The sequence below is a fragment of the Silurus meridionalis genome, chromosome 13, assembly GCF_014805685.1.
Source record: "Silurus meridionalis isolate SWU-2019-XX chromosome 13, ASM1480568v1, whole genome shotgun sequence".
In the NCBI taxonomy this organism is placed as follows: domain Eukaryota; kingdom Metazoa; phylum Chordata; class Actinopteri; order Siluriformes; family Siluridae; genus Silurus; species Silurus meridionalis.
Window position 1 is genome coordinate 19,237,777 of NC_060896.1, and position 20,578 is coordinate 19,258,354.

Consider the following 20,578-nt stretch of genomic DNA (forward strand, 5'->3'; position numbering starts at 1 on the left):
AACAACTAGTGGTACACTATCTCCCAACTGGCACCATTTGCTTCTCTTTCTTATTTCTTATTTTATGTAAACAATTTTTTAAGTGAGCACAACAATGTCACCAAGATTAAGTGGCATAAGAATTGACCAATGTTAACTATATTATGTAAAAAAAATAAATATGAAACAAAGTATATTATAAACTGCCACATTTAATTTATATTTATTCAACCATAATGGCCTTTACAATCTGCCTTTCTATTAAAAGAAATCATATTATTACTTTTTCTTTAAAAAAAAATGTATTCGATCTATTTTAATCTAAGCGGTGTATTCTATAATAAGGATATCATAAACAAACATGAAACAGTTAAATACGTTCAGAAAAAAAAGAAATCTAAAGTATGGACAATATAAAAGGACCAAATCAGCAATGGATTAGAAGGCAACATTAGATTTTGTTTGTTTGTTTGTTTGTTTGTTTGCTTGTTAAAATGTGTTAAAGATGAAAGGGAAAGTGTGAAGACCTGTAGCAGTCGTGAAATAAAGTAAGAAGTTTCAGGTAGTGGTAATTCAGGCATTTTGGCAACACAACCTAGTAATTCTGGTGTTGAAGGAGAGATGGGAGCATTGCTGCTTACAGGGATTTCAATTTAATGTCTGCATATGTTATGAATACATGCAATGGATAGATTTATGGATGATAATCAGTGGGTGAATATGCATATGGTGCTCTGTAATGAACTATCCAATACAGCGTGTATTTCTCATGCCAGTCTTCCAGGAACAAACCCCGGATCCACTGAGACCCTGAAAGTGAATAAACCAGTAACATTGTGATAACTAGAGAAATGACGTACGCAGTTTGATAGATTCATTGGCCAGCCATACAGAAACAGACAAAGGTCGTTTGGTGCCATCTGCTGGAGAAGCTTCAGAAGACCTTCTCAATCCTACATAATAAAATAGTTTTTTATAAACTTTAAAGAAATACTGCAGAGAGTAACGGAAGACAAGCCAAATAAAATACTTAGTATATATAATATTCGTTTTTATTATTCATTTCTTATTTTCTTATTCATTCATAAAATCTTAAAATTGATTTTCTTCTATCGAGTGAACGCAGTATGACGCGGCATGGCTTTCTCTCCTCCCATTGGTCAGCTCTTTAAACTTCGGTCACATGATCTCACTTGCACAAGAAAGGAAGAGAGGGAACAAGGCCAAACAGACATAAATGTTGGTGCAGCAAAACTTTAAACACATTTGTTTTTCATTTCTCTTTTCTCAGTTGTGTTTTATTTCTGCTTTTTGTGATAAGAGCTTTAGTCAGTCCGACCGCTTACTTTAAAGGAAAACACCATTAAAGGTGAGACTGAGGTTTAATGAGTACAGGTTTTCTCTGTTTCTTGTAAATAGTGCTGGATTAAACAACGTGTATTATAATGTGCATCGATAGAAACGTTGAATTTTGGTATGTTCAGAAAGTACAAAGTATAATAACTAGCTAACTAATAACCCTAACCCTAGATACAGGTGTTAATAATAGCACTATTTGTCTGTGGTTTTACTTTCTAGGAAAAAACCCAGCTGAGTGGTGTAAACAAACTCAAAGATATATTCGATACAACTGTATACACAATGTACAAAACTTGTTTTGGTCTATAATAATAATAATAATAATAATAATAATAAAAATAATAATAAAAGGAACTAACTCATATGTAGGCAACAGTTTAGGAAGATAAGAACCAAGTCAAGTTGGTTTCCATTTTGAAAATATTTAGAGCAGTGTTTTTGTTCTCCTCTCAAAACATCATGATTGTTGTTGTTCTCTTTGGGTGAGAAGAATCATTGTGTCAATGACAAAATAAAGAAAACTTTGGCAAAGTGTGGTGTTAAAATAGGACATTGAGTCATAAACGTGTAATATGATCACAGTAGACTGTCGTTATCTAGCATTAATTATACTACCTTTTTTTCTGTCATATAAGAGAAACTTTCAGTTTCACACTAGACTGAGTTTATCAAATGTCATAACATTATTTTTCTTACTGTGACTCCAATTTAAGATTGAAATCATCCAAAAAGAATAAATAATCTTTAGAGACACATCATTTTTGGCTCGATATTGTATTAAGACACTCAACTACATGTTTATCTGTCATTGTTCTGAGTGATCATTGTTTAAACCAGGCTTTTTGTCAGTGTCGCGTCTTCACTCATTTTCACTTCTCACGTGCGTTGTACATGCGATACGAGTCACTTGTGCTGACTTGTGAGCTTCTTATTTTGATAATTGGGACAATAAGTTACATTGTTATTTAGTGTTTTACACATTGCTATATCGTATAACCCACAAATTTCTTAAGCACTTTTCCAGTAAAATTTTTTAGTCATGGTAATGTGTCAAATCTCATATATGAGAAGGGCATTTTTGATTGTATTATAATAGTATAATAGTGTGTTTACAGTTTTTCTGTCTTCCTCTCAATGTATGCTTTTAGCCTAACCTGTTCCTTCATACAGCATGCAACAGAATGTGAATTGTTTGTGGTGGATACTAGACTTAAATATACATAGCACACTGAACAATGTTATTTAAGTTACAAAGTTGGCATTGGACAAAGAACCAGTGCTATTGGTTTGTCTTTTATGACAAAAAAAAAAACCTGTCACAATTAAAACAATTTATTTAATAAACATAATGTTATTTATGGTTGCTTTGGATGTGAGACTGACAATGTCTCACATCCAATGCTGCAATGTCATTCTTGTTTTATATATATATATATATATATATATATATATATATATATATATATATATATATATATATAATATACAGTGGAACCCGGTTATCTCGCCCTCGGTTATCTCGACAACCCCATTAAGTCGACGTTTTTGAAGTGGAACCGCCAAATCTCGCTTTGTCTAAGCATTTTTTATCGGTTATGTCTTTTTTATGTCGCCGAACCCTAATATCTCGAGCACAAGGGGGGAAAAATTTGCCATTTAACGTCGGTTATCTCGGTGCAGCCGCAGAAGAACTCATGAAGTGGCGGAAAAATCAAGCCTTACAGCTGCTACAGGTGTTGTATTGTATACTGGTGAATCTCTGCTGTTAGTTAGTGCTAGTGTTCGTAGTGTTAGTAGGGGCGCGGCGCAGCTTTAGGAAGAAAAGCGCAGCCGTTGAGAGAGTGCCGGTGGGAAGGCACGTACCGGGATACGCATGAGCGATAACAACGACCGGCGTGAACCAACATATACCAACAATAACAGACAGTGAGAGTGTGGAAGTTTAAATAGGAGCTGGTGATGATGATAAACGAGCACCATATGTGCGCGATTGAAGCCGGGAGCTTCAGAGAAAGCGGCCGAGAAAGCACCTGACACGCTGAAGGTGTGTGTATGTATGTATGTATGTATGTGTATGTATGTATGTATGTATGTGTGTTGCATGTTTAAATGACCTTAAAACTGTTATTTTAGAAATGACACAATGTGCCGCAGTAACACGGGACTTATTCCTCATGACTAAGAACTAAATAGGTCACTTGCTTTCTTTAATCCTTTTTACCCTATGACTAAAAAAATCACTTCTGCTTTCAGGGTGTATTGTGTTTCAGGAGTGTATTGTAGAGTGCACAGTCATCAGAAACCATCCTCAAGCATGTTCTGCATTTTAAGCTGACTAAACGCTTCATATACAGAAACTGTGTGCGTTTAGAAACAACAGGAGTTTGTAAATGGCTTTTACAAACATGCACAAGCACTATATACAGTGATTTCTTGGGTTTTTTTTGCATGTTTGTCACAGTTTAATGATCCAGATCATCAAACTAATTTAAATATTAGTAAAAGAGAACACAAGTGAACAAAACATGCAGTTTTTAAATTAAGGTTTTTATTATTGAGGGAAAACAAAACCCAAAACTATATGGCCTTGTGTGGAAAAAGTGTTTGCCCCCCTGTTAAAACTGTGGTTTATCACACCCGAGATCAATTTCTCTATCCATTCTACATTCTACACTTATTCACAATCAAGAAATCTCTTAAATAGAACCTGCCTGACAAAGTGAAGTAGACCAAAAGATCCTCAAAAGCTAGACATCATGCTGAGATCCAAAGATATTCAGAAACAAATGAGAGAATACATTTTTTTTTTCTTAGTTTTGCCAGAAAACATCTTGATGATCCCAAAGACTTTTGGGAAAATACTCTGTGGACTGACGAGACAAAAGTTTTTAGAAGGTGTGTGTCCCATTACATCTTGCGTAAAATTAACACACACTTCAGAAAAAGAACATCATACCAACAGTAAAATATGGTGGTGGTTGTGTGATGTCTGGGGCTGTTCTGCTGCTTCAGGTAATAAATGGAACCATTAATTCAGCAGTTTACCAAAAAATCCTTAAGGAGAATGTCCGGCCATCTGTTCGTGATCCAATACCAATCCAATGATCCAAAACACACCAGCAAGTCCACCTCTGAATGGCTAAAGAAGAACAAAATGAAGACTTTTTAGTCCTGACCTGAATCCTATTGAGATGCTGTGGCATGACCTGAAAAAAGCAGTTAATGCTTGAAAACCCTCCAATGTGGCTGAATTACAACAATTCTGCATAGATGAGTGACCAAAGTTCCTCCACAGCACTGAAACAGACTCAATGCAATTATCGCAAAAACTTGTTTGCAGTTGTTGCTGCTAAGGGCGGCCCAAACAGTTATTAGGTTTAGGGGCAAACACTTTTTCACACAAGGCCATGTAGTTTTGGATTTTGTTTTCCCTTAATTATAAAAACCTTCATTTAAAAACTGCATGTTGTGTTTACTTGTGTTATCTTTTACTAATATTTAAATTAGTTTGATGATCTGAAACATTAAAGTGCGACAAACATGCAAAAAAACAAGAAATCAGGAAGGGGGCAAACACTTTTTCACACCACTGTACATGCAAAAATGCTACAGATTATTGAAAAGTGTTCTTATCATTATGATTTCTAACAGAAATTGTGGATTTCCACTAATGTAAGGACTAATATGCTTTGTTGTTGAGTAGAATATGCACAATGCTCCTTTTAAAAAAGACAAATTAATGATTTTGAAGGTAAAGTAATAAGGATTTAAGAGAGATCTTTCTTTACCCTGGTGTATAATTGGAATGTGGAGAAATCATATTTTAATGTGTTCCTAGATAACTGAAGATTTGCAGTAAAGTGATTATTGGTCTATAACTATTTCTGTACCTTTTAAAATGGCTTAAACATAGGGATTTTCTTTTCCAGTTTTGTAAACATGGAGTGAGGTATTGCACAAATAAGTTATAAACGTATGGAGAGCAGAATGCAATAAAATGATTAGTGTTTGCAACTTTATCTTATTTTAGTGCTGATTCCTGTTTCACCACCAATGTGTTGATGTCTGCCAGCATGAAGTCTGATGTTGCATATGAAAAGGTAGAGTTTTGTGTGATTTGCAGTTCTGAATAAAAGTGCCATATGGTTAGTGTAACTCAATTCAATTCAATTCATTTTTATTTGTATAGCGCTTTTAACAATGAACATTGTCTCAAAGCAGCTTTACACAGATCATGTGGTGATTAAATGTAAATATGTTCTTTGTAAGTATGTTTGTCCCTGATGAGCAACTGTGGCAAGGAAAAACTCCCCGAGATGGCATAAGGAAGAAACCTTGAGAGGAACCAGACTCAAGAGGGAACCCATCCTCATCTGGGTTGCACCAAATGTCCATTTGAAGCAGATATACAATGTTGCGGGTTACAGTGATGACGATCAGAAGCAAACTGCACTCCCGAGTCAGTGCAGCAGACCGCCGACACCAACTACAGTCCAATCCGTCCTCAAAGCACCCGTTCTACTTCGGAATTACATGGAACCACCCAAGGTGTTGATGAGATACCGTCCCAAGCTGCACAGAAGTGTGAAGATCCACAGAGGGAGAGGGGCAGGAACAGTGGTCACTGGAACCTCAGGAGCATGTTTAACTCGACCGAGAGAGAGAGAGAGAGAGAGAGAGAGAGAGAGGGTGATGGGAAGAGAAGGATATGGATTATTAAGTGTCCCTATTGGTGTAGGAAAGTTAATGTCACTGTGCAGTTTGGACTCCGGCAAGACTCGCTGTGGCAGCATAACTAAAAGGGAGAACCAGAAGGTAACACAGACATGAGGGATCTCTGGGATAAGAGACGACCCACCACACCACCGTCAACAAACCTGAGTGAACGTGTGAATGTGAGGGGACGACAGCATACAGATATCCCAGTTCACCAAACACTCTATATCCAAGTTCCCTCCAGATCTGAGCCTTTACCTAAGAAAAACCTAATGATAAAAGGCTTGACTAAATAAATAAGTTTTCAACCTCGACTTGAACACTGAGACTGTGTCCGAGTCCCGAACACTGGTTGGAAGGCTGTTCCATAACTGTGGGGCTTTATAAGAAAGATCTGCCCTCTGCTGTAGTCTTCATTATTTGAGGAACCAACAGATAGCCAGCACCTTTTGATCTAAGTAGGCTTGGAGGATCATACTGGTACAGAAGTTCACTCAGATACTGCGGTGCGAGACCGTTCAGTGCTTTAACTGTATCATCACTGAGATTATTTATTAGTATGACGATATAAAACAACTTGTGAATCTGAAGTTGAAACATACTTACTGTCGCGTGAGTTTTGAACAGGAAAGAGGCATGCTTTTGTCAATAATTATAATATAATGTTAGAATGTGATTTATGAAGATTAGACAGACAAATAAAGAGGTTTTTTTTGTGTAATCCTTAAAAATAATCTGACAAATAAACACATTTGCAGCTGAAATCTGTCAGGAGATTTTTAAGGACTCTCTAAAAATGTAACAATGTAGTGTGCGAGTATTTTTTTTTTTTTTTTTTTTTTTTTTTAACAAACTATGGATTAATTGGTGGTTTAATATCTTTCAGATGGCTGATGTGGAGTCAAGTCTTCTGAAGCCTCACAAGGTACAAAATACACATAAACAAGACACATTTGTGGCTTTATTGAAGCTGTGCTAGTTGACTGAAACCAACTAAAAGAAAATTGGCCTGATTTTCCAGAACATGAAATGCTGATTTTCTTTGTAATCACCTGCAATTTATCATTCCCATGCACAGCCAATTACAGCGTTTGGCGACACCCACAAAACAGCATTTAAGGCAAAGCTCTCAGAGTTGAAATGATCAGTAAACAGAAAAAAAGGTTTTGGAAGTAGAAGTGACAGTTATTTAGACTCACAGGTATGCCAGTGAAAATGTCTATCATTTATCAGTGTAACAGCATCTGAAAAGGTTCAAATATAGAGACAAATTACAGAAAAAAATGAATTATGTTTGATTAAGTGAGGAGAAATTAATGCAGGATTATATAAAAAAGGGCAAGAAATATATTTACACTGTTCTCAGGTGATCATGCATACCAAGCATTATTAAAGAAAAAAAAAAGGGCTTTTATAATGTTTATATTTATTGAATGACATGCTGGGTCTACATTTTTATCAGGTGTTAAAAGAGTTCTTATATTCTTACAGTGCATCCGTAAAGTTTTCACAGCGCTTCACTTTTTCCATATTTTGTAATGTTACAGCCTGTAACATGAAAGAACGTGACAATGTGAAAGAAGTGTACATAAGTATTCACAACCTCTGCTCAATACTTTGTTGAAGCACCTTTGTCACCAATTACAGCCTCAAGTCTTTTGGACTATGATGCTACAAGCTTAGTACACCTTTTTTTGGGCAGTTTCTCCCATTCTTCTTCTCTCAAGCTCCATTAGGTTGGACAGGGATGCTTATGGTCGTTGCTCTGTTGGAAAATGAACCGTTGCCCCAATCTAAGGTCCAGAGCGCTCTGGAGCAGGTTTTCATCAATGATGTCTTTGTACATTGCTGCATTCAACGTTTCCTCGATCCTGACTAGTCTCCTAGTTCCTGCCACTGAATAACATCCCTACAGCATGATGCTGCCACCCCCAAGCTTCACTGTAGGGATGTTATTAGACAGGTAATGACGTGTTGCATTTAGGCCAAAGGGTTTAATCTTTGTTTCTCATGGTCTGAAAGTCCTTGTGGTAAACTCCAGGCAGGATATCATATGCCTTTTATTGAGAAGTGGCTTCCATCTGGCCACTCTACCATACTGGCCTGATTGGTGGAGTGCTGCAGAGGCGGTTGTTCTCCTGGAAGGTTCTTCTCTCCACGGAGAAATGCTGGAAGTCTTTTAGAGTGACTATAGGGTTCTTGGTCACCTCCCTGACTAAGGCCCTTCTCCCCTTCACCTCCCTCTAGGAAGAGTCCTTTATTTTCACAAAACATTTTTGTGGAAGTGTATCATGGACCTTGGACCATGGAAATTATGTTCCTTTTTTTTCCAATTGTTGCTGTTCTTTGAATTGTCTTACTTTCTAAATAGCATTTAACTGAATTACTATCTAATAGAGAAATCTATCTAGATAATTATAGAAAATTTGCAATACTAGCTTACACATTCCTAGGTACTAAAACATACTGTATTAATTTACTGTATATATTTACTGATTAGAATTTTCTGATTATACATCAGTATAATTTAGTATTTTCAGGAGATCTGTGTGTAACAAGAGTGTTGGAATTTGCTAGAATCTTTCTTATTTTATGTCTATTTAACACCGTGTGTGTTTGTGTGTGTATTTGTAGTATTCCAGGTGTATTCTCGTCATCACCTCTCTCATAGCTGTGGTGCTTTTGCTGTTTAGCCTCCAAACCTTTCTTATTCCCTCGATCATAACATCTGGCCTAAATAAAAATCCTCCCATCATGCAGACCTGCACTGACACCTGCAGGTCAGTAAACAAATAAAAAGTAAACCTTGTTGACGCACACTTGTTAAGATATATGGACAAAAGTTTGTGTACAACTGACTATAAATTTCATATTGATATTTGAACGTTCAATTCCATATTTTAATCCCCATTAGCCTCCACTTATGTCAAAAGATGTTTCACTAGATTTTAGACTTGGGTTGGGATATTTGTGCTCACTCAGCCACAAGGGTGTTAGTTATGTAAAGTAAATAGTGTGAGGAGGCCTTAATTGCAGTTAGCATTCAAAAAAAGGGAACATTTTTATTCTACAATATCCAAGACATACATTTTTGTGCTCAAAGTTTGTGGTAAGAGTTTGAGGAAGAACCACACATATGTCTTCATCTCTACATCTCCAACTGTATTCTCATCTTATGTTTTTGGTCACATAATCTTTCTTAAACACTATAGTACCACAATGTTACCTTTTTATTTTTATTTATTTTTTTAGCTATGAGTTTATAATAAATTGTTTGTGTGTTTCTGTGTGTGTGTGTGTGTGTGTGTTCACAGATTGGTCCTGTTGGAGAGTATCCCAGTAGGAATGGAATTCAACTCTTCTGTTGGTCATCCATCCATCTATCAGGCATGGCGAAGCCTCTTGTCAGAGGCACAGAGCAGTCTGGACATTGCCTCCTTCTACTGGACGCTCACTAACGAGGACACAAAGACACAAGAGCCTACTGCCAATCAGGTAATACTTTTGGTGTGATGTTGTATGATGCATAATTATGCAATCTGAAATTTGTAACCTGCCTTTCTGTTTGTATCATTTTCTATACCTTTGAACATGTCTGCCCTCTTTGAATGTGTGTCTTTCTATTAGTCTACCAGTATTTCTACCTTTCTTTCTACCTGTATATTCTTTTTTGTGTTATTGTGTTAATTATGCATTGTGAGTGTATCAGTATTTTATATTGTTCATCTGCCCGTTTATCACTGTATATTTAGAGATGGGAAGTAATGAAGTACAAATACTTGTACTGTACTTAAGTAGATTTGTTCTGGTTTCAGTTCTTTTTTTTTACACAAATATATGTATGTTCTACTTCTTACTTCTTCTTTTAATCTATTTGGTGACATGATCAATAATGTTTCTTCTCATTGCGTGACGTTTTCAGCCAGTCAACCTATTTATTTTCATTGTGCGTCTTTTTCAATCTACCGCTGCTGTAGCATTTTCTGGCTATTACACACCACAGATTTAGCCTACCAAGCTAACAATGAGTAAGGCAGAAGGCAACAAGAAGTCTGAGGTTAACGTGGATGAGTCAGAGGGAGTCAGCGATGTAAACATTCCTGATCACCTGATCATCATCATCTTTTCTCTGCTTGTGTTTTATATGGTGGTTGTTGATCCTGGAAACAGTCATTAGATAACAAAATTTGAAATTCTTTTGTCCAGTTACAAGCGTGACATGCTGTCACAGATAGACCAGGTGTAGGAACCGGGAGTACAACAGAATGTCTTTATTTAAACTCAATATGCACACCCAGACTTATCATGAGTGCTTAATAAGAAGGGTAGCCAGGAGCATGGAAGTACGGGGAACACGAGTGGTAGGAAGTCCGGGTGATCTATGGTAGCAACTAGTAGATCTGACAGTGAGTGAGGGGGAATGGGGACCTTATAAAGGGGATAGGTAAATGGGGAACTGGTGTAGGCGATTAGAGCAGGGAGAGGCTGAGTGAGAGTGTAAGCCTTGGAGGGAGGCGTGGCTGATGGATCTCTGACACACGCCCACATTTCTTTATTTTAACTTGAGTGAAAAAGTGTAGTCATCGCTCAACTTTTGCCAGTTTAAAACATAAGTACATGTACTTCTACATGAGATTGCGTGTACTTTTGCCATCTCTGCTGTATATGTATTTCCATTTTCTTCCAGAATAATAGATTATGCCTAGCATAAGTTCATCACATTGTAATAAACCTAGCCACAGGCTTGTCAGATATTGAATGTAATTCTTGTCACATATGGCTTAATTCTGTGGGATTTTATTTATTTATTTAATTTCTGCATGTGGGTAATTTTATAGGGTGAGGAAATTCTCCAGGAACTTGTACAGATTTCTGGGAAAATCTCTGTGCGCATTGCTGTGAACACTCCTACAGACAAACAGCCACATCATGATATCCAGCAGCTCATTAATGCAGGTCAGCGCGTGCGCATGTGTGTGTGTGTGTGTGTCTCAGAACGTGCTGTTCGAGCAGTAAAGAACTTAATTGAGTTCTAACTTCACAGTGTTTAGCAGCTCCTGCTCATTATTACTTTACCAATTTGTAATTTTCTTTTTGTTAAAAAGTCGAGTTTGCCATTACTTGTTTCAACTTGTCTCTCACTCTGTCTAAAACTAGAAAAACTAGAAAAAAATAATTACAAAGTACAGACTCTGTGCTGAGTGAACATTTGGGTGTATCTGTTTATTTTCCTCTCTGTCTTTCTATGCATTTATTATATTACTTCGAAAGGTAATAACAAAGTTATTCCAAACGAAAATAATAGCGATTCCCTTTTAACAGATGTTTTTGTGTGTTGTGTCTTTTAAGGTGCTAATGTGAGGGATGTAAACTTGAGAGATTTAACATCCGGGGTGCTGCACACGAAGTTCTGGGTGGTCGACAAAAAGCACGTTTACATTGGTAGTGCCAACATGGACTGGAGATCGTTAACTCAGGTGGCTTAATTATATACAGCGTATAATAAATCCTTAATGAAACTTAAATAACTTAGTGATATTTGCTTGATTTGTTTTAATATTTCTGTGGGATCTTTGGCCATTTAATTTTTTTCCTTTTTTTTTTTAAACTATTTGATTATTTGATGACTAAAAGATTTTAATTATTTGATTACTTGGTGATCTCGTTAGATCCCCCTTGTCCAGTAATATTGCTATAAACATGAAGGGTACATTTCATTTGATTAGCCGTTAACCATTATTCCAATTAATCTGTTTTTTTTTTGTTTTTTTTATAATTGTGATGAATGCGCTGAGGCACACAATAAATGAGCAAAAGACAAGATAATGTTAAAATGACAAATATAAAAAAATGGCACTGGGATTTAACACCAACAGCTAGAATATTAGTAGAGACAGAAATTCACTCACATGCAATCTTTCTCATAAATATTTATTCAAATTCATTCAAATAAATGTAATCTTACATAACGCTATCGCCGTGTATAAATTAGTGCGAGCAGAATTCTAGATCTCATGGCCTTTATTTTAAATAACAAAAACGAATAATTGATTTTAGTCATTCAGGCAACTTTTTAGTACGTAAGTGATAATATTAACTTGGCACTTTTGACAAATTGAGCAATGATCAAAATATAAGTGGGATAATCCATGGCTAGATGTTTATTGCACACTTTTATTGTATTATATTCGTGTAATGAACACCCAGCTGTGGCTTATCCCTTGCAAATCATAATGTAAATTATGAAATTTTGTGCATTCGAGCAGGATATATTATAAGGAAAAAGAGGCCCAGAGATAAAGAGGAAGACAAAAGAGGAAATAGTTCATAGAGGTATAGTTTAACAATAAATTAAATGTGCACAATATCCACATTACCCAGGAGGTAATCAGGAAAGACATATTTAGTGGTTAAAATTTACTACTTTAATTTACTTTAATCAATAGATATATATAAAAAAACCAACTTGTAGTATTGCAGCATTGTATCTGGGAGGCCCAACTACTGTAAATCTAATTTGTTTTAAAATAATGTATTTTTAACTATGCAATAATCTGTTTTAACATATTTCTACATTTATACTAAACCATATCCTAATACCCATTATTCTTTTACAACAAATGGGATTACAGAAGATATAACGCCATTTCTAGCAAGTATATAATGTTTTGGGTGAAATCATCTTGTTGGCTACATTAGCATGTAACTCCAGTACAAAAATTAAAAACAGGGACAAACTTCATGAAATCTTTCAAATGTAAATTAAATACACTATATTTTACAAAATACACATTTTAGTTTTTTTTAAGTCTAAACCCTAATTAAGAGCTTTAGTCACAAGAAATGTTTTAATTCAAGTAAGTCCTAAATTAGTCTTAATAAACGTTTGATATACACACACATATACGCACACGCACAATGAAACACTTTTGTGCCACACCCACCTCTCACATGTGTTTATAATTCTTGCTCACTCCTCAGGTGAAGGAGCTCGGTGCTGTAATATATGACTGTAAGTGCCTTGCTGAAGACCTCGAGAAAATATTTGAAGCCTATTGGTTCCTTGGTGACAGCAAGATAATACCATCTCCCTGGCCCAGCCAATACACTACAGCCTATAACAAAGACACACCGATGCAGCTGGCAATCAATGGGACAGACTCTGGTGTTTACCTGTCGGTAAGAGATCCATCTTTTGCATCTGTAGTGTTCACTATGGCTAATTGTAGCAAATATAAAAATAAACAGTTTTAGTGTGTTTCGGCATAGTTTCTGTAAGTCTCTGAAACTCTACTCAAGGAAGAAATACTGTTCTTCTAAAAGATATTCTCTCCGTTTGTGTTTTGATGAGACCTCCAACTTCTCTACAGTGTCACTCTTAAATCTCCAAATGGTGTTTAGTTGGTGTGATATCTGTGAATGTGAAAGCTATAGCCATTATATCATTGACATAATAGCTATACTCAAACTTCTTCATGCCATATAAATTGGGGGGTAGGACTATCCTGAAAAAACAATTACAATAGAAGTGTTCCATCATAAGTCAGAATAACAGAGTAACTGGTTTTCCTTTAACTGTTCACACACATGGTTGCACTTTATGTAATTGTTCATATTATTAATTATTAGCCTGGTGGACTGAATTAGCCAAAATAGGTCCTGTATTAGATCCTTGCTCTATAAATAGAAATTATTTTTTTTATAATGCCATTGATTTTGCCATAACTGCAAATAAATTAATTCATATCATTTTTACAGTATATGTACCATTACCCATTTGTTATTTCAAATTCATTGTGTATGTATATTCACTATACAGCTGTATCTTTGCAGAGTTCTCCCCCGTCGTTGTGTGCTGAGGGAAGAACTTCAGATCTTCAGGCAATTTTAAGCGTCATTAGTGACGCACAGCAATTTGTTTGCATTGCCGTGATGAACTACCTGCCCACTATGGAGTTCACATCTTTTAAAAGGTGTGTGTTTTCTTTGACTGTATGGAAAAAATTATGTGTATATAAGTGTCAAGGCAGGCTTAACTTCCTTTGTGTTTTTTGCAGAGGAATTCAAACTTTAAAATGGCCTGCAAGCTTTAAAAAAAAAATAGGAATAGATTTAGGTGACTAAACACTTTGTTGCTCTCAGGTCAAACCAAATTTTTTTTTTTTGGATCAGCTGAGTATGATATTTGTACCATTTGCAGGAAATACAATAAAAATGATGAAGGCGGTAAACTAGCTATGTAAATAAAGATTATACATCTTTAATTATTGTATTAACTTGTCAATTCTGGCACATCTAGCTGTGGATTGTAAATCATAGTGTGTGTGAATGAGCTGGTTTGATTTTGTGCGGTCAAGGAGGCTGCACCATAAGAAGAAAGAGAACTGGAGCTGAAAAGGAATAAAGTAAAGAGAAAAAGTTTCATAGAGGAGTAGATCAGCAACAAGTCCAACTGGTATTACCTTGTAATACAAGATGTTTGGAAAAAATACAAATAAATTTAGGTTATAATTATGAAACGGAAAAAAAGAAACACTGGGTAACTGTCAGGTCGAACCATGTTAAAAATTTGGATCAGCTAAAGAAATTCTAAATAGATTAAAACGAGTCAAAAAACAAAGTATGTAATTCCAGACTCTCTCAACTCTCGCCTGCCTTGTTAAATATTTGTATTTATATTGAAAAATATTAGCTGATACTTTTACCCAGAGAATCTTTTGTGTTCATGAATTATATCTGGATAATTGTTGTTATTTTGTTGTTATACAGTGTGGAACCGCACAGTTCTATTGATATTGTTTGTGTTCCAGATACTGGGCGGATATTGACACTGAGCTGAGGCGTGTGGCATTCGAGAGAAAGATTCATGTGCGTTTGCTGATCAGCTGCTGGGATAGCACCTCTCCGTTAATGTTTCCATTTTTACGCTCGCTTGCATCTGTGCAGGATTCAAAGAGTAATTTGGATATTCAGGTGGTAAGTGACATGAAGAATCTATGAAAAGGTTCATTTCAGTACTGTTTTTAGCATGCACTTCTGTCCTACTGCAAACTGTGTTTGGGAATCCAAGGAGGCAAAATCACCCCTGCTCTCTGGATGGACTCTACATTGTCAAACAAATGAACACTATCCAATTGTGTCTGCCTGAGTATTATGTTCCCCTGTTAATGCTGCCAGTTGTTGTGGTTTAATGTCACATGTTTAAGAGCTAGATGGTGTTAGATCGATTAGGGGTTTCATTACTCTATTAGCTTAGGTTGAACGTGATTGATGACCTGATTGAGGTGATGGATTAAATCAGCATGAATGTAGACAGAGCAGGTACACCTTGCAAATAAAAATTGCGATTGCACTTAATTTCTAGAACCAGAACATTTTCAACACTTAAACACTTAAATTCATTAAATTAATAAGTAATTTACAGACACAATATTTTGATTTGCAATGTTGAAACTGGGCATTATTTGGCAAACTTGTAAGCAAATCGGCAAAAAGAAATCACATCTCCCATCTTAGTGTTTTTGTGTGTAATATTTTAAAATGATGGGTTACTTAACGTAATCCTGGGTTCTTTGATAAAGGAGTTAGGTATTTCACAGTGGGAATTGATTTGGGCGTGACCAACTACGGAAGCTCCTATGACACCACCACTGTCTTGACCCTTACAACATCATTGTGGCAAGATTTTTTCCTGTCCCTTTGCCAGGAGGGAAGTGTACACCTCAGTAACCCCTCGTTCTTTTTCTAACTTCGCTCTCTGTTTAACAATGGGAGTTATAGACCACTCCCTGATTGAACATGATTCCACTATACCTACCTTCTGGCCCTAGCACTGCATGTGCTAAAGATGACTTAGACACTTCAGACTATAAAACCGCACAACATTGTGTGGCATAGCCCAACTAGCTGCCACACAAATATCTTGAACATAAACTCCACTAAGTAAAGCCCATGATGTTGCCATGTCCCTAGTAGAGTTGGCCCTAAGAACCTCAGGTGCCTGAGAACCTCTGCATTTATATGCTGGAGATATAGCATCAACAATCCAGTGGGACAGCTGCTGTCTTGACAACAGCTTCCCCTTTTGTGGGGTAGCCTAAGACACAAAAATCTGGTCATTCTTCTGGAAGTCTGCTGTTCTCAAATATGCATGGAGAGCCTGCACTGGACATAAGGAATTCAACCTCTCATCCTCCAGAGAATAAAATGGAGGAGGGTAGAAAGCTGAAAGCTCTTTAGTGGGATATCTATGAGTAGAGTCCACAACTTTAGGTACAAACTCTTGGTTAGAGCAAAAGGAAATTTTGTGAGCCCTGGGGTAAACTGCAATTAAGATGTGACTGACAAATAGGGCTTGCAGCTCGCTTTACACACTTAGCTGTCACCAGAGCTACAAGCAGCGCTGTCTTAAGAGAGAGAAACGTTAACCCTATGCCATTCAAAGGCTTGAAAGGGTGTTGAGAAAGGGCCTTTAAGACCATAGACAGATCCCACAGTGGGACCATCTGTCTGGACATCGGCCTCTTACGGCACGCTCCCTTCATAAAATGACCTATTAAAGGGTGCCAACCTGCAGGCTCGTTACCAAACCCTACATGACTTGCAGAAATAGCTGCTAGATATACTTTTAAAGTAGAAAAAGCTTTCCCTTTATCCAGCAAATCTTGGAAAAAACATATGTCTCCCACTGAACACTGGAAAGGGACTTCGGACACACCGCTCTTCAAAGACTCGCCATTTATTGCTGTCTATTTATCTCTCTGTCAGCGTGACTCAATAGGAGAGGGAGTCTATACTGATATCTATACTATAATAACACGATCCCGTACAATGGATTTTGTGTCCAATGTTGGAGTCCAATGACGGCCCGCTCATTGAACAGGAAAACCAGCAGACAACTGGATGTGCTGAGAGAGCTTGATGTAGTCCCTCACGAAGAAAGCGTAAATGACGTTGTAAGCTGTCTGTCAAGACAGACGTGGTGTCATAGTAGCTTCCGTAGTTAGTCATGACCAAAGCGACTCGTGTACCAGAAGTGTTATATCTGAGTTGTGAAGGGAAGTTAACTAAGGCATTCTAAAACAGTGCTGAAATGTGCTAAAAATCACATTATATGCACATGATTCTACAAACATTGAAACCAAAACAAATAACAAATCCATGTCAATGTCATATGAAGCCTGTTTTTGATTTGTTTTCTCTGCAGAAAATCTTCATTGTTCCTAGCAGTGCGAGTCAAAAGAAAATCCCCTTTGCTCGAGTGAACCATAACAAGTACATGGTGACAGACAGAATTGCTTATATAGGTATGAAATTGTGCATCTCTCAACCACTTAATTAGTATGTACTGTTAACATTTAGCATTTAGTCAAATATGTAAACACCAGCATTTTGTGAGTTTCCTCACATGTCTGAGTACCTCCACCCACCCAATTGGTAGCTGTTATGTGATAAATGCTGTATAAGTCAGAAAAAAAGAAAAAAAAGTACATTTTGTAAAAGTTAAAACAATAACAGTAGCTATATTTACTAGCAGTTATTTGCGATTGAGAGTTGATTTTTGAATGACCTGAAATACGAAAAATTTCTACCATAATAATTGATGTCCCAAGCAAAACCAAAGCTATTTATTATAAATCTTTAAACCTATTAGGGTGCTCACTGTGTGCACTCCCTCAAACCATTAATTCGTTTTACACATTAGTCATTTGTTTGGCAACTTTAAATTTTTAAATTTTGCCACTTGATGATAAACATGTCCTCTGTTTTTATATATATCTATATATATATCTATATATATCTATATCTATATCTATATATATATATATATATATATATATATATATATATATATATATATATATATATATATATATGGGGCAGCATTTACTCAAGATGTTTAGTGCAAGAAATATATTGGCTAAAATAATTTTTCATTATTTCCTTCATGCCTTGTAGGAACGTCCAACTGGTCTGGTGATTACTTTGTGAACACAGCGGGCTCAGCGTTAGTGGTGAATCAGACTACAACTTCTTCCTCAGAATCCACAGTGAGAGAACAGCTGCAGGCTGTGTTTGAAAGAGACTGGGATTCTTCCTACAGCACTCCACTCAACCAGGACAGCAACCTGGAACAGATATGTGCAATGTAACACTGAACCAGCAGGCCTTGTGTTTCAGTGTCACCTTGAAAGAGTAGTTGTACAGGGAAACTCACTCAACCCCTGTAGCTGGAACAATGTTGTTAAAGTGTAATGATTTCCTCTCAGATTTGCACAGTTCTTTCAGTTACTTTGGTTTACACTAAAGTCAAATCGCAAGTATGTATGTACCATAGTTAAACACAAACACTGATAAAGAAAGAAAAAAAATGTCAATTAGATGGCAGCAGGTTGCATTTTGGTTTATTCATTATAATGAATTCTGCAGTGATATCGACTTGATTCCCAGTTTATCAAACCAAATTCATGATCAGGAAAGATAATAAAGACAAGTGTTAAAAGAAAAAAACAAAACAGATTGGAATACAAGCACATGTTTTCAGTCCAGTGCACAATTGACTGTTTTCTCCTTGCACTACATAAAACATAACACATAATGAACATAACAGAGTAAACTTTAATAAGAAATTCATCTTTACTTGTCGAATAGGAAATTTTGTCATTTCTTTTTTTTTTTTTTTTTTTTTTTTTTTTACAGATGGCATTAGAATCCAATTGCACTTTCACAAAGCAATAGTTTAGTCAAAAATAAAACTTTGCTTGTTTCTCCTTGCTCTAAATGTTTCCAGTCAGTCCAGATGTTTGGTATCCAGGTTCCTAAATTTCTATTTATCACTGACTACAAAGCAGTAATATATGTTAAAAATGTTTTTGATGATAAATATTTGCCAGAGCTTTTGTTGCTGCAGTAAAATCCTTAACAATCAAACTTAAAACTTAGTCTAACTAATTGCTCTTACAGCCACAGGAACAGTCTGTTTTATTTTATTTTATTTAACCCCTCTACCTCTGCATTTGTTTTATTAATATTTAAATAGAACATTTTAATGAAACTGGAGCAAATGTTATATTCTCAGGTAACTTTATGGCTGGTCAATGATGCCCAGAATTCTCAGAAGTATTCTGTTTTCAGCATTTAGCCTTAAATTCATTACTTGAAATGCATTATCATTGGTACCCATTGTGCTTTTGTGTTTTGTTTGCTGTTTGATTTTCATTAATTAATGTAGGTTTGATCCCAAATAACCTCGAAGAATCGATGCTTCGATAGGAGAGTCTGATTCGACTACCAATGTCACAGTCAAATTTTCACAGCGGTGCTATATGAGGATTGTGCCATTTTGATTATTTGGGGGTGCTCAAATGTCTGATTTCATACCTGTTTTCTAGCATTAAGTTGATGTACCGCCCATTGTGATAATGTTATAAATAAAAAAAGTGAAAAGAAAGAAGCTTTCAATAAATATTTGTAACGTGAATAAATCCAAGCGCCCCTGTGACACACAAATTTCACTTTCCATGAACCATGACCGACACTGGAGCAGGGATTTATATATTTAACAATGTCTGGAATAATGTTCTGTTCTAATTTAATTTTGTAGATTAATTTTTAATTGGTTTTCAGTGCATGTAAAATGCAAATCCTGCTTCCAGTGTGGCCTTTCTACAGTTATTTGTTATTTTTTAAGTTATATATACATTGATTATTTATGATTATTTATTTATTTATTTATATATATATATATATATATATATATATATATATATATATATATATATATATATATAAAATCATAATCAATGTGTGTGTATATATATATATATATATATATATATATATATATATATATATATATATATATATATATATATATATTATATAACATTGTGTGATGTTCTGTACATTGTGGCTTTTAAAATGTTTCGAATTGTTTTTTAGAATCGTTTTACTACTACCTAGTGATGTCGTCACTAGAATCTCATAATGCACAAATGAAACTTTGAGGAATGATGGAAGGGAAGTTTTAGGAGAATCTTTGGAGCTCTTTAAAACTAAAGGGCAAAAATTTAATTGTTCATTAACATACATCTTTTTACATTACTAATCAACATAAATATTTAAAAATATCTGTAATGTTATTATAATACAAGGCTGTGTTCACTAGAATTATAATACATATAAACAGCCTGCTTATGTGTTAGTCACATCTTCGAATGCCCACATTTACATTTTTAAAACTTCAAATTTAGGAATTGACGCAATGTTGATGTCAGGGATGGGCAGAATTTATGATGCATGTATTTTAAATACGTATTTCAAATATAAAATAGGGTTGATGAAAATGGATTCATATTTTGTATCAAAATGCTTGTATTGTAGTTTTAAATATCCTGTAAAATACTTTGAAAGAATTCTACATGATGACATCATAAAAACGTGGCCTCTGATTGGTTTGCCCAAACTTCTCGAGGAAATTGATCCATACTAAATTAAATTTAATTTTATGTGTATTGCGCTTTTT

General features: G+C 35.6%; 1 protein-coding gene across 2 annotated transcripts in view; it reads left to right on the forward strand.

Annotated features, from left to right (window-relative positions):
- pld3 (phospholipase D family, member 3) overlaps positions 1-19,519 on the forward strand; it is a 28,538-nt gene extending 9,019 nt beyond the window's left edge. Inside the window, exons 1-12 of one of the 2 annotated variants that reach the window (XM_046865074.1) lie at positions 1,174-1,348; positions 5,369-5,438; positions 6,941-6,979; positions 8,689-8,834; positions 9,369-9,549; positions 10,893-11,010; positions 11,404-11,531; positions 13,036-13,233; positions 13,888-14,027; positions 14,865-15,030; positions 17,261-17,360; positions 18,013-19,519. In XM_046865074.1, coding sequence (XP_046721030.1) covers positions 5,400-5,438; positions 6,941-6,979; positions 8,689-8,834; positions 9,369-9,549; positions 10,893-11,010; positions 11,404-11,531; positions 13,036-13,233; positions 13,888-14,027; positions 14,865-15,030; positions 17,261-17,360; positions 18,013-18,206 — 1,449 coding nt within the window. In that variant the 5' untranslated portion in view covers positions 1,174-1,348; positions 5,369-5,399 and the 3' untranslated portion in view covers positions 18,207-19,519. Of the gene's footprint in view, positions 1-1,173; positions 1,349-5,368; positions 5,439-6,940; positions 6,980-8,688; positions 8,835-9,368; positions 9,550-10,892; positions 11,011-11,403; positions 11,532-13,035; positions 13,234-13,887; positions 14,028-14,864; positions 15,031-17,260; positions 17,361-18,012 lie in introns of those variants that run through there. The other variant, XM_046865075.1, reaches the window with a different exon arrangement.
- Positions 19,520-20,578: the final 1,059 nt, after the last annotated feature.